Raw genomic sequence first — 14,704 nt, 5'->3', positions numbered from 1 at the left:
AAAAAAAAATACTATTTAGATAAAATTGTTCTTGATAAAATTACAACTCTGCCTAGCTCTCTCACAGTTTTGCACACAGAGAGGAGAGAAGAGAAGTGCATCATCTCCATTGAAATCACATAAAGCAGGTAACATCCATCCTCTTCTCTTTCTTCTTCTTCTCTTCTACTCTCTTCCATGTTCTTCATCCTCGGTTCTCCTTTTTTTTTTTCTAAGCAGTTACCTTGTTCTTCGCATATAGAGGGAAGAGATTAGATCCGCCTCCACCCTGAATTGAACGCTAGTATTTCTCTAGGGTTTTTACACATTCATGCGACCTTCATCTGCGTTTGGTTTTCTTCCATCTAAATCCTCGGTTCATTGATTTTTTTTTTCTTTTCAAGACAGTCCTGCTCTTTTTCGCACAGAGAAGAGCTACTCCTCAGCCCAAATCATCAGTCATCGACTATCTTCACCTCAGATTCAGGTATCTATTCTCTGTTTCTCTTGATTTCATGCTTTCGTACTATCTAGGGTTTTAAACAATTATGGTATATGGTTCATTCACTGCTCTTTTATGTGATTCAATTACTTATTTTATATAATTTTTTATGATTATTTGTGTTATTCTTATGTAGATATGTGCTTATATTCATTTATTTTATTATTAGTTCTTATCCAATATATATTGTAATATGATATGAAGCAATTAGTTTATACTCAGGTTGAATTTCTCTCAATCTATTCTTAACAGTGGTCTTAAAGTCTATACTATGCACTTTCATATTTCAAGATATGAAGAATTGAGAACTCCCAACTTTTTATGTGAAAAGTATAGATATGACATAATGGTAGTAGTGCAAATACCGTACTATTTTGGTAAGGCCATTGAAAGAGGAGGTTGGATTCTTGAATTCTGAATAATGCCACCATCTTGTCTCCTTCCTCAGACATGATACATATCTCTCTATTTGTACAAATGCTTCATTGATTCTTCATGGAGATTGATATATATCTTTAAGTGGTCATAAATCCTAATTCCTTGCATCAACAAAGAAAATGATGAAATGGACCACTTTAGGCTTGTTTGCTCGTATCATTAAATGAAAGAACAAATACAAGAGGTAGGTTGGTAGTTATTTTTGTACTCAAATTTAGTTAGAAATTACAATACGGTATGAAATCCAAGTGCCTTGGATAAAGGTCAACATTATCTTAATAAAATGTAGAAGAATTGGCTACAAAATTTATATTATATAATTGAAGGTTTTGGTTCATTTTTTCTTAAAAATCTTTATGAAAGTGATTGTCAACCACTATTGATTTGATCTTGTAAACATAAACAGCCAAAAACATAGAAAGCCAATTAGTGCTCTTATGCTTTTAATTTTATGTTTATGTCCCAGAGAGTACTACCCCATCAACTAAGGGTATAATTGTGTGAAGCCTGTGATCCATCAAGGGACAGATAAAAAATAATAAAAATTAGTCATTCAACTGTGTATTACAATTTTAGTTTTCATTTGTTCAGTCTTCTATGATAGCTATTGTGTAATGTGATATTATCTTCTTACAAACAAATAGAAGTTGTGGGTTTGAATATGAAGTTTCTATATGAAGTGAAGTATGAAGAATAAAAGGAAAATAATGTTATAATTTAATAATTAAGACCATGAGAGCAATACCTTATTCTAAAAATGAATAGTATGTTAGTGAGTATGCATAGAGATTTTTTATGCGACTTGGTATCATTGTACTTCAAGACCCTAGGCTACCCAATGCTTTTCGCCTCCAATGATGAGCACATATTTTTTAGGTGGTAAACTAAAAGCGAAAATTTTGAAATGCCCAATTTTCATTGATTAGTTTAGCATTATAATTTTTCTTGTATATTAGTTTTATAATAATCACCCTCTCCTCATTGATAAGGTAATTAAATAAATATATATATATATATATATATTTATATAATTCTTTCTTCATTAGTTTTATAACTAATCACACACTCTAGCTTCCTCCACTACTTAATATATTTCTTAATTAAGGATTTTTTTTTTCACATTTAAATTTTAAACCTATATTGCAAAACTATTTCATTCTTTCTTATAGTAGGCTCATACCAATACTTCGATTTCTAGAACTTTCATATGAATTCATTAAATTTATTTAATAATAATGTTCAACCTTTTAAAGTATTAAGGATTCCATTTGAAGCAAAAAACTAAGTTTATATAAAAAAATTATATTTATTTTTTTATAATGTTATTAATATTCTTACTTTTATTTCGATTTATTTTATCATTTTTTTCACGTATTCTTCTCATTCGCTTACAAGTAAATAGTATTACTTCTATGGATATCTCACGGTACATTTATTATCTTTCATTTTATTTTAGTTTTTGAATTCTCATAGTTCCCATGCATTTTCTTTATACTAGTGTATGCATGGTCTTTATACTATTAACTATGATATGATGAAATAGATCGATAAATTATGTTTAATTTACTCAAAATATTATAATAAGGTTATGAGATTTTGGAGAAAGACTAAAGTTTTTAATTGATGACCTTCTTTCTTGTATGGGGGTTGGGGGCCGAAGATTTTATTATCTAAAATCATATCAAATTTCAATATTTTAGGATTAATAACCAACGTCCAATATTGGCTACCCAAATATTTTCTACAAATTAAAGCAGCTATATATGTTATAATAATAATATTATATATAATTTGTACCTTATATGGTAAATTATGAAATAATTTTTAAGATTTTCAAGGAAAAAATCACTTAATGCTATAATTACAAATGACTTAAGTTTTTTAAGAACTAAGCTGCACCCAAATTCATTATCATATTTGTATTCTTCACCCATTGAAGTAAATGCACATGGTTCTCTCTCCCTCTTCTCAATATGCTTATAACTACACAAATCTTAATATTGGATGCAAATGGATTTCCTAACCAAGAAAAAAAATGTCTACAATTTGTTGAGAAATAGAGAGAGAGTATATAATTGCTTTCTAAAATATTTACATTTCCCATAAATGACTAAACTTGTTCTTCTTTGAAATAAATTCACAATTCTCGATAACCATCGATTTTTCATATTAATGGCAAGGAATAATGACTTGTAGAACCTTAGGACTTGTGAATGGATAGTCTTTACTCATTTATGCTTTAGAGTTGTTAATTAGCGTCTCAAATAATTTATGGGGGTTAAGCTATAAGCATAATTCAACAATTGTCTATCTTCTAGTTTTTGCTTATATGCCAAGACAGGGTGGGGAGGAAGGAAGAGAATAGAAGCACCACTAGAAGAAGAAGAAAAGTAAAACAGAGTATTTTTTTTTTTTAGTAAACAAAATCAAGAACAATGATTTTTATAGTTTAATTATATTGATAATGATTCTGGAAGCAAAATGGAAGAAATTTGATCGAATTACGATTATTTATTTATTATTTTTTGGGAAAAAAATCTTCTATGATATTATTTAGATAATTTTTTTGTTTCAAATGTAATATATAGGGATATTCCAAATTGTGCACCTAGTTGTTCAATGTGAAAAGGTGATGGTGCAATTTCAAAGAATATATATTTGTGTATGAAATGGCTTTGATTGATCTATGTCAAAGTAAAATTTAAATTCAGTCAAATACTTTTTGTTTATAGGCTTCCTCTTACTAGTCTATGCACATTTTTTTATGTACACAATGTGCCATCTGATGTCTAGATTTCATTGGTTCTTTTTAGTACTATGTACAAAAACAGAAAATATTATTGTAAGATAATATTAGGCTATCTTTTATTTTTATTTTTTATTTTTTAGTGTATAAAATGCAAAAAGTAAAATTGTCAAATAAGAAAAATCTTGCCTTAAGAGATTTTTACAACGGAATGAAAATGATCACATTCATATATATTTTTTATATATTTCTATATTTTCTAATCTATGCAAAACACATAAGAATACCGGCTTCACATGCTAATTTTGTCACATAGAAATGTATATGGCCTTTTGGTCGTTGGATATTTAAGAAATGATCCAAATTGACCATTTATCAAATTCCAGCTACAAATCCAATTATATATAGCTCAGTAGTATTTTTTTTCACTTTCTCAATAATCCCTATATTATCTATATTATTTGAAAATTTTAAAGGATTTATTTTACAACTTGACAAACTCCTGTTGAAACTTGATCATGTGTAGTGACTTAGTGTCTATCTATTTGTTCACAAAATTTGAATCTCATTTGTCATGCCATATGGCAATAGATGCATGTAAATGAATTCTATTTCTTAATATTTCAATAAAAATACCAATATTTTTTAATATTTTGTTTTTTGTTTTCTCGTTAATTTTATTTGGATTGAAACTTGACATGAAGTAGGGGACTCTTTTAGCCACAAAATTTAAACATCATCTGATTGCCCATGATCAAATTGGATCAGCCATATATACGGCCATATTATTAAAGGCTTGTTGTAAGAATATGTTTTATTCTAGTGCTCGAAAATAATATTCTAAAGCTTTTGTATGTTCTTCATTGTTTGTCTAAAGAAGACCTATATTTAGAGTATATAATTTTGATCATATGGATCAATTTCTACTCGCGTAAGGCTGCCACTTTATTGATATGATATTAAACATCATTTAGAAGCGGTCACAAGGTATATTTTGGCAGCCTAATGACTTTAGCTTTAGCTGGTCATGATTAAGAAACTATTGATTTCGCTTGGTGGGCCAAAAATGCCCGACTTATGAAGAAATAACTCCTCATATGCGAAATTTTGATCTCCTTTATGATTAAAAAAATTCCATTGAATTGAGTATGAATTTATTTGTGATAGCATCTACTATATCACGAATATCAATGAACCCAATTATTGCAATTGTTCAAGATACCCTTTTTTAACTTCTCGACTTTTTCTTAGATCGGTTTGATTGATACTGATACTTGAGTGATATAGATTAGCCGATATGGTATGGTTTCTTTTAATGAAAAATGGATTTTCGATCCTGTATTAGTCCGTTACTACTCAATACAACAAATACATTTAAGTATCGATAATCGTATCGGCAACACCCATATTGGGAGTCGGCTCCTCTCCTTTAGACTTATTGCCAGGTCGATAGATACATGGCGAGATGATGATCCAACGATTTAAGAAATGTGCAAAGAATGAAGCACAGACATAGGTTCGGAGAATGAGGTGCAAGAATGGTTGAATCATCACCTCACCAATTGTTGCTCGCCCAAATAGCTGTGGGTAAAACTTGAACGATAGACACTAAGGAGAGGAGCCGGGTGGCCCGGATCATAGCCTACGATGGACTATGGAGATTTAGAGACCCACGAGTCCATGACGCACGCCCATGCGTAAATGTGAGAAGCGTGTAACTTTAGCCTAAAGAAACGCGGGTTTGCGGGCCTCTACCGGTTTGAGAATTTGAGGTTTGTTTGTTTTGTTTTTTTTGTATGCTAAAAAAATCGTTTTCCAGAAATCCATTTTTAGGCGATTATTTGGACCGTCCTCATTCGGCTCCCACTATATAAACAATACACCCTTGGAGCTTAGGGTTTTGTGTTTCGTCTCTCTTATCTATTCGTTACCGTCAAAGGAAACCCTAGAGGTTCTGAAGATTTCGCAATGGGGAGAAGTAAGCAACTCTTTTACTTTTGCGTCTCTTTCTGTGTCAATTCTTCTTGCGTTGTATTCGTCTTCTTCTGGTGGCACACGAGAGGATGCGAGGCCTTTTGTGCATTTATACGGTTCCATATTATATGGTTGTGATTGGTTTATAGATTCATTTCTTCTCGCTTCGGATTTGATCATTGAGTTTATCCATATAGTGATTTGATAACTTGTTTTCTGAATAGGAGAGCTAATCGGAGAGATCTGTACAATTTATGAGTTTTTGGATCCCTTTTTCGATTAAAATTGTTATTTTGTTTGTTAATTATGCTTAGTTCTTTGTATTTGTCTGTCTGCGTTGTTTCATAGATAAAATCTGATCAGGAGTTTGTGTTCATTTGTTTTAGCGTGTCCCTGGATTTTGTGTGTAGATTCTAGCGTAGAATCCATTTCCCTCTTTTCATAGTCATGTTTGGTTTGTTCAGTAGGGACTAATGGCTAGTCGGTTGACGGGGTTTTCTACGTAAATCCTCCCCCTCTCTCGAGTAGGATTTGTGCAGGTGTTTTTTTTTTTGGCTAACAATATGTATCTCGGCCTTCGGCCGGACTACGGCAAATAATTGGTGTCAGGGTGGAATAGTTAAGAGGGGGTTTCTCATGTAGTGATTATTTTAGATATATGGGATGAATCTTAAATAAAGAAAGGAATATAGTGGGGGATACTCCTGTTTGGAGGAGTGCCTAAAATAACCATAGGAGAAGTGTTGAGGAGAGACAAGCATAGCTTGTGCCTCACGTATGGCTTCAAATAGAGATATTTGTTGGTGAGCAAGGATTCGTGTGACTGACCCCATTTAGTTGGGATAAAGCTTTGTTGTTGTATGTCTTGACTTAGCAGGTGTTTCCTTTGGTGCAGTGGTGGTTAGGTATATATGCAGTTTTTTATAAATTTGGTTACATGAGTTTGTAATGATGGAGTGGATGAGTTGGTGATAGCATCTGGACTAATGATTGTTATGCTAGTCAAATGGGGCATGTTTTACTATGTGTGAACTGCCTTATTTCAAGCTGTTGACATGAGAGATCAATATGTTGTTGGGTCAGTGGATAAACTTCTTCCCTGTATTGGCAGGAAAAGGGGCTGAAAGGTTAGTTTATCAGGAAAATCCTTCAACTTGAATATGGGCCTAGTGTATTTAATGGATGTGTAGAATTGGAGTGATCATTTTATATAAACACTCTTGAGTGAACAATTTGAAAAGATCTATAACCCAGTTTCGAACAAGAAATTATTAAATGTTTTCAGTTAATAGCAGAAGCTACTCAAGAAAATGAAGAATCTCTTGATACTTTGATCAGGAAATAGCGTAGTCGTTGGCATCTTGACCACATCCCTTTATTCATTCATTATCTATTGTTGGAGATCCACTACATTCTAAATTGAGGCGAGAAGCCCCTATGATCCGGGATTTAATACCATTTGAAGGTTGATATGAGCATTTTGTGGAGTTTTAACCATCATAACATGGCTGTTCTCCATGAATGCTGTCCAGAATATATTTTTACCCGGATGTAGTGATATACCTGAAAATAGAAGTGTATGATTGTATTTCTTTTGATGTCATGATGAGTCTGGTTAATGAGCTGACTTCAGGTAATACTAAAAGTTAGATCATTAATTCAACTATTTCGCTTAATGTGCAATAATTCATTGGAGATTTATGTAAACCTTTTCCAGAACTTGTTTACTGCTCTTTTCTGTTTATATTATCATGGAGATTTATGTAAACCTCCTCTTATATTTGTCATCAGTTTTGGTCATTCCAATTAGTTTTTTCCCCCTTCGAGCCCATCTTTATCAACTTGTTAGAACTAAATTTAGTTGCGTCTGTTTCTTCGTGATGATCATTTGATGTGTGGTTGACAAACTTAATCTTTGCAAATGCAGGACCTGCAAGGTGCTATCGGCAAATCAAGAACAAGCCATATCCTAAATCACGGTACTGCCGTGGTGTCCCTGATCCAAAGATTAGGATTTATGATGTGGGGATGAAAAAGAAAGGAGTGGACGAGTTCCCTTTCTGTGTCCACTTGGTGAGTTGGGAGAAGGAGAATGTCTCAAGTGAGGCTCTTGAGGCTGCTCGGATTGCTTGTAACAAATACATGACAAAGTTTGCTGGGAAGGATGCGTTCCATTTGAGGGTTAGGGTGCACCCTTTCCATGTTCTGAGGATCAACAAGATGCTTTCATGTGCTGGAGCTGATAGGCTCCAGACTGGTATGAGGGGTGCTTTTGGGAAGCCACAAGGAACTTGCGCAAGAGTGAGCATTGGTCAGGTCCTTCTATCCGTCCGCTGCAAGGACAACAACAGCATTCATGCACAGGAGGCCCTCCGACGTGCCAAGTTCAAGTTCCCTGGTCGCCAAAAGATTATTGTTAGCAGGAAGTGGTATGTATATTTGGTGTTTCTACTATATGTGACTCAGGTTTTAATGAGGGTCTTGAAATCCCAGACCCTTGTTCTCATGCACAGTCAATGCCAAGTGTGGGAAGGTTATTACACGTTAAATTAGACTCCCCAATTTTATTCTTTGGTAAGGACCCAACACCAGATGGTGTATGTGGCCATCCTACATAGTCTTTCATGGTATGATCTATGAATGCTGTGACTATCCTACACATTCCCTCATGGTATGATTTATGGATGCTTTTGATTCTTGAAAATGATGGCATATACTAGAGCACTGTTTTGACTTCTGATTTCATACAATGATTCTTCTGTGTATTCATTTACTATAAATAATCATGAAAATTCGCTATAGGAAATTACAAGAACTGTTAGATTGCCACTATCATCCAACATGGTCAATTACCCAATGGAAATTTTTTCCTTTTGCTATGCTATTATTTACTATTTCAGCAAACCATGCGTTATCATGAATGTTGGTTTGTGAGAGGATCTTATTAAGGGGGCACCATCATGTTGTACCCTTTATATTGAGTCTGGGTCTTAGCTCTTCATCAATATTGTGTGCTGTTGGTCCAATCTCAAGTCCTTGTGAAAGACCGAAAGAGAAAACCCTCCTTAAAATCAATCTAATGTTCACAGATGATGCTTTCTGTATGAAAGGTTCCCCCTCCCCTCCCAAGTGTAAATATGGAAGGAATAATTCTTTCATAATCAACTCCAGCCCTATCATTATATACAGTTTTGACAACAATGTTCATTTGATCTAGTTGGTTTGGAATGAGGACTTTTGATTAACCAATCTTACAAGGTTACCATAACTCACATTCACTCTCCTTCACTCCATTTTCAGGGGATTTACCAAGTTCAGTCGTACTGATTATCTGAAATGGAAGTCCGAGAACAGAATTATGCCGGATGGTGTCAATGCCAAGGTCTGTTTTCTGCTTATGAGCCTCATTACTCCTTAGTATTGAATGCTAAGCATCTTACTGCTGTAATGATTATGTCCCCCATTTTGTACTGTGGAATAGTGTTGGTTGTTTTAATGTATAACACAATTTTGTACCCCTTGATTTCCTTGATTTTACTTGTAAATGTAGGAATTCTTACAAGCTTCATTTTGTAATGTGTATGCAGCTTCTTGGTTGCCATGGACCTTTGGCACGACGCAATCCTGGGAGAGCTTTTATATCAGCTGTTGTTTGATATATTTTCCTTGATTTAGTTTTACTGGGACATCTAAATCAAAGTCATTCGGTTCATTGTGGTTGTCACAAAGTTCGAAATATCATGTAGTGGATTTTTTGTTTTGGTTTGGTTTTACAATACAATTCTAAGTTGGTGTAACTTTTACTATGAATTAATGCATGATCCCTGCAAAGGTTTCATTCTGGATTCAAAGGGTTACAGTCTGCATGTTTTCTGTTCAGCCACTGTTCATGGGGTACCATGGATATGATTTTTATTGAATTGCCTTCCCAGAAGCCTATAATATATAATTTGATAGTTGTTTGGAAAGAAGACATTGCTGTAGAAGCCTTTTCTAGATTTCTTTTTTCAGTGGCTGCAACTTTGAGATGCTCCCCACTATGGTGAGTTTATTTTAAAACATGTTCCACCCATTGATGCTACTTGAAGCAGTTCACGGGGATTTCTCAGATTGTTAAGCAAGATGCAGCTGCATGTGAGAAGCAATGACTGCTTGTCAAAAGCTGAATGGAAATGAAAATACTCCTTTGCGGAGGCAAGGCTGCGGTCATTAGTCATTTTAACTCTTTCCAGATCTTACATTAGTGGGAGACTTGTGCATTGGATATGCTTTTTTTATTTTTTTCTTGGCCAATCCTATTTTGGCTATTTTGGTTAACTTTGACATTTGAGCAGGAGATCTCAGGGTTTACTTGGTAGTTATTTTTGGCCGTCTTGTAACTGTTATATGTTTCATATTGGATTGTTATAAGATAATAGGCATATAAACACTACCTGCCAACGTGACTAGTGTTCGGTGTACCTCTTAATATTATGGTATAAAGGTTTAAAGGGGCTTGCTTCATTTGGTGTTTTCGAACAATATTAGGAAATGAGGGGTGACAAAAGTTACATATGTTTGAAGCAAACACTGAAGTGAGAAGCGTGCTAAAAGATGATTTCATTTGGTTGGTAAATAACTCGGAATATGAAAATTGTGTGTTTAACTTGATCATTATTTTTTTTTAGTGGGGGTGGGGGAGGGGAAAAGTTGTCAAAGACAGGTGGAATTACCAAAAAAAATTGAAAATATTTATTGAGGTATTAAATATTTATCAATTTTTTTAATCTTCATTCAACTTTTGTATTGCTGAACTTTTGGGTTAGATTATTTTTCTTCAAATATGTAGGAGTTATTTACAGTGTCCTTAAGAATGCAAATAGTTGATATGATTTTTTCTTTCAAAATTTCCTAATTTTTTTCAATTTGCCGAGAGTTTCCTCAAACTATTTATGAATTTGCTTGTCAGAGTGAAAGCCATCGTGGCTGAAGTTGCCTTGGTCTGCAGTAAGTTTGAACAAGGCTTGGGTTAAGATTTCCGACCCTAAGGACGGGTTAGTGTTGAAAAACACTAACCTTAGGTTAGGGTAGGGTTGGGTTGGGCTTGGGTTAAGGTCTAGGTCTAGTCCGGCTTGACCCAACCCGGTCTTGATTTTAACAATGATTTATGTAATATAATTTAGGACTATCATCCTATCCTTTTATTATGAATAATGGAATTTGGATTGTTGATTCATATGGTTAGGTGTCTTGAATATCTATCACTGTGTTGCACTTCATAATTTTAATTGTGTATTGATCATTTGATCTATTAATGATTCTTTTTTTGTTTTTGTTTTTTATTTTTAATGCATAGGACACAAGGAAAAAATAGGGTCAATCAAATGTTAGCCCGACCTTAGCAAGAATCATGGTCAATTAGGGCTAATCTGATCTAATTAAGGTCCAATAGGGTTGGGTTGGGTTGGCATGAGCCTGGTAGGACTGAGCCTAAGAATGAAACGCAACAAGGTTGGGTTGGGCCTGAGTTGAATTTTAGGGACCTAGGGTTGAACTAAGGCTTTAAGAAGTCGGGCTCAACTCAGCCTTGCTTCATCCCTAATGGTAAGCATGTGCACAAATAGTCCGGTCTTACAGGACACTAGAAAAGAACACCAATACATATTATGTGTTTAGAGAGTGGATGAAAATATTTTAAGGAGTGCCTCTAATTGGATGTAACTTTTTGTAATGAGAAGTTAAAAAAAAAAACAAATGAATTTTTTTCTATTTCATTACTAATAATAATTGTGGAAATAGCTCAGAATCTTACCAAATATAACTACTAAATTTTACCTTGCTTCCAACAAAAAATACTTCAGTTTTAGTATTTAGAATGACAATGCAATAATATCTATACTTCAACTATTTTCCAAAATTTAATTTTTTTCTCCTCAAATGATTGACACTATTTTTCAGTGTTCTACACCTAGTTAGATGGAGCAAAAGTATCTCTATATCTTGAAACCTTGCAAGTAAAGCTCATATCCTTGGAGAGCATTCATACCACAACTCTCAACCCTATTTTTTCTTCTCCACAAACTCCTTGCTATTTTGACTTCCTTGCCATATAAGCATCAAAGTGACATTGTTAGAAATATTACTATTTATATATTGTGCAATGTAAACTTGGAGAATCTCCCAGTATTCCTAAATAGAAATTCCAGCATGAATACTCTTGCACAAAAATTCAAACTATACAAGAATGAGAAACTAAAATTCTAATTTTAGAACTTTCTAAGACAGAAGAGTTATATCAATTCTTCATTTCCTTTGTTTCCTAGGCAGTTCTAATTACAAACATTATTCAGGAACAATATTCATTCCTAAAGAAGTTTAAGAAAATATTTAGCACAAGCATATATGTTTAGTTTAATTGCTTCCAGTGCAATGCAAGAAGAAATTGGATGCCCAGAACAAGTAAAAATTCACAAGAAAATGAACTTACAGATAAGTATCACTAGGTAGTAGGGAAGTTCTACATGAACTATTGAATGATGGATGCATATATTGTACAAATAAATCCAACTAAGACCACTAAGAAGATGAACTACATAAGCTCTCTACAATTTCATTGTGTAGTAGAAATTAATGTAATGAATAAGATTTATGTCAATCAGAACTTGAAATGCTCATGAAAGGCATGATCACAAGCAAGTGCACATCAACCTTTTTAATAGGCATTCAACAGTTGTACTTCCTCTTTTTTTTTTCAATACGATGGATTTGGAGGTAAGAGAAGTTTCTCCTTGGACCTGGTTTTGTTTTGTCATTTGTTGGTTCTTAAATGGACATCAAGTCTAGGCAATTCCATTACCACTCTCCGGATGTTCAGCTATCATCTCAAATGCTTTATATTTCTCCTCTCATTTGGAGAGATGTATCTAAGATGCTGCATACGGATTCGAAGAAGACAGTCTTTGAATCATTGACTAAGCTGACAGAAGATCTATCACAAAATGGATTGTATGATTAATACTATAGAAAAGTACCCAGGGAATGGTGTGACTGTAGCAGCCATTTCAATAAACAAAGCAAACAAGACTAATCATACAAAAGTTTAGATAACCAAGCAATTATCAACATCTATAAACATTCGATTTCAATATGTTTCTTACTCTTAACTTGATTCTTTCTACAAACATTATGGTATCCACTATGATGAGAATTATTAATCTCAACGGTAATTGTTAATTTTTTTTTTTTTTTAATTTATGATTTGTTAAAGCTATGCAATATTCATTGCTTGTTTGAGAGTTATCTAATATGCATGGCCTTTTTTTTTTTATAATTTTATTTTATTAACTAATTTAATAATACCATTAATCTACTTCACAATTTTATTCTTTCAATAACTACAAGTACAATATGTATGAGATTGGAATTATGGTTTTTTTTTTTAAATGAATTGTTATTTCTATAGGTGATAAATAGATAAATTATGAATGCCTATCATAGCAAAGAAACAAAGATGATAAAAATAACACAAATTATATTACTGATACATTATTTTCAAACCATTCTTTATTGCAATAGTCTAAAGAATCTTTTCTATAATAATTAATTGGGCAAAAGACCTGCACGGTTAATAGTGAGAGACCTTTATAAGCATTCGAAGAGGGAATATTTTTTCAAACTGACTGTTGGATGAGGGATTTTCATGGATTAAACAGATGTCAAGTTTCAAACTCTATCTCCTTCTATGACCACTACATTAGGATCTTAATGATTTGATTTTATGACAGTTGAGATGAAATACCCTAAAAGTGCCAAAAAGTTTTTCCACTTTTTTTTTTTCTTTCTTTCTATTAACTTAAAAGAAAGATGAAATGTCGTCAAAATTTTCATAAGGGCAAGAGGACTCTATCTACTTGTGCGGCCATTGTCTCAGCATATAGGTCGATGGGAGGCCACGTGAAGGCATGGGGCAACACCATCTTTTCATGCTCGATTGTGTCTAGGCAAAGAGACATACAAGCAGGTAGGGTCCTTTTCTCCTTCTCATCATTTCTGATCTCCATGTGAAGAAAGTGGATTGATGTGAAACATTTCAAAGTAATAGATACTGAACTGAACATTGGATAATAGGTCCACAAAATTTGGAACGTAGCAAATACATGGGTCTTTCAACCTGTCCCATGTGAATGGAAAAAGGGAAAATGGTGTTTGTTCAAGAGCATGGCCCTACACCTAGCCAATGAAAGCACATACACAAGCATTGTCCATGAAGGATGCCAAGGTCATTTCACACCCCCTGAGTTCAGGTGTAGCGCACCCCCGGACAAAGAATGTGTTCCGATATAACTATATGTTAAACGGGAGAATTCATTCTTACAACCCACTTGATAAGTTTATCAAAGTAGCTCCTACAGGCCTTTCTCATTGTGCCATGTGGATTGATGAATAAATACAACACATGGTTTGGACTAATTATATATCAAATTTCAAAGTCTGATTCAATCAACTACTTTCCCATGCATTGGCATGCAACTGTTGAAACATTATAATACACTTTCATAGTCCTAAGTTTTCAAAGCTCTATTTCGTCACATGATAAATAGTTAAACACTATTCAATTAGAACTTTGAAGTGTTACATGTGATCAGGGACCTTAGAGTTTACCTGTAAACAAAACTTTGGGCCCCATCTAAATTTATCATTTGGTATATATTTGGGCCTATTTCACAAGCTTATATGAATCTAATGCATAGCGCACTGATTGTAGCCTCTGCCTGGTAGAGCAGGTTCCATGCTTGTGGTATAGGGATCAACTCCTGTCACACATAATCCCCCTCCCCTCTTGCATGTGTGAGTAAAGTCCCATTGGGCAGTCCTATCGAATGTAAAAAAAAAAAAAAATTCCCTTGGTTGGACTTTTACCATAAATGAGGAAAAAAAGTCTAAAGCGCCAGAGAGGCAGCCCAAAACAAAAAGACTCTCTTTCAAAGGTGAATTTTGAGAGAAAATAAAAAATAATGCACCAGCCGGGAATCGAACCCGGGTCTGTACCGTGGCAGGGTACTATTCTACCACTAGACCACTGGTGC

At 33.9% G+C, this 14,704-nt stretch overlaps 1 protein-coding gene and 1 non-coding gene across 2 annotated transcripts; one reads left to right on the top strand and one right to left on the bottom strand.

Annotated features, from left to right (window-relative positions):
* Window positions 1–5,490: 5,490 nt before the first annotated feature.
* LOC122062525 (60S ribosomal protein L10) lies at window positions 5,491–9,490 on the top strand. Its single transcript, XM_042626167.1, has 4 exons — window positions 5,491–5,643; window positions 7,567–8,068; window positions 8,940–9,021; window positions 9,227–9,490. Exons 1-4 carry the CDS (start codon window positions 5,634–5,636, stop codon window positions 9,293–9,295), a joined length of 663 nt encoding a protein of 220 aa, XP_042482101.1. The 5' UTR covers window positions 5,491–5,633; the 3' UTR covers window positions 9,296–9,490.
* Window positions 9,491–14,633: 5,143 nt separating this feature from the next.
* TRNAG-GCC lies at window positions 14,634–14,704 on the bottom strand. The gene has a single exon. It is a non-coding gene; the product is annotated as a tRNA-Gly (tRNA).

This window comes from Macadamia integrifolia, unplaced genomic scaffold (genome assembly GCF_013358625.1).
Source record: "Macadamia integrifolia cultivar HAES 741 unplaced genomic scaffold, SCU_Mint_v3 scaffold1062, whole genome shotgun sequence".
Classification (NCBI taxonomy): domain Eukaryota; kingdom Viridiplantae; phylum Streptophyta; class Magnoliopsida; order Proteales; family Proteaceae; genus Macadamia; species Macadamia integrifolia.
This window is presented reverse-complemented; position numbering and strand designations above follow the sequence as displayed.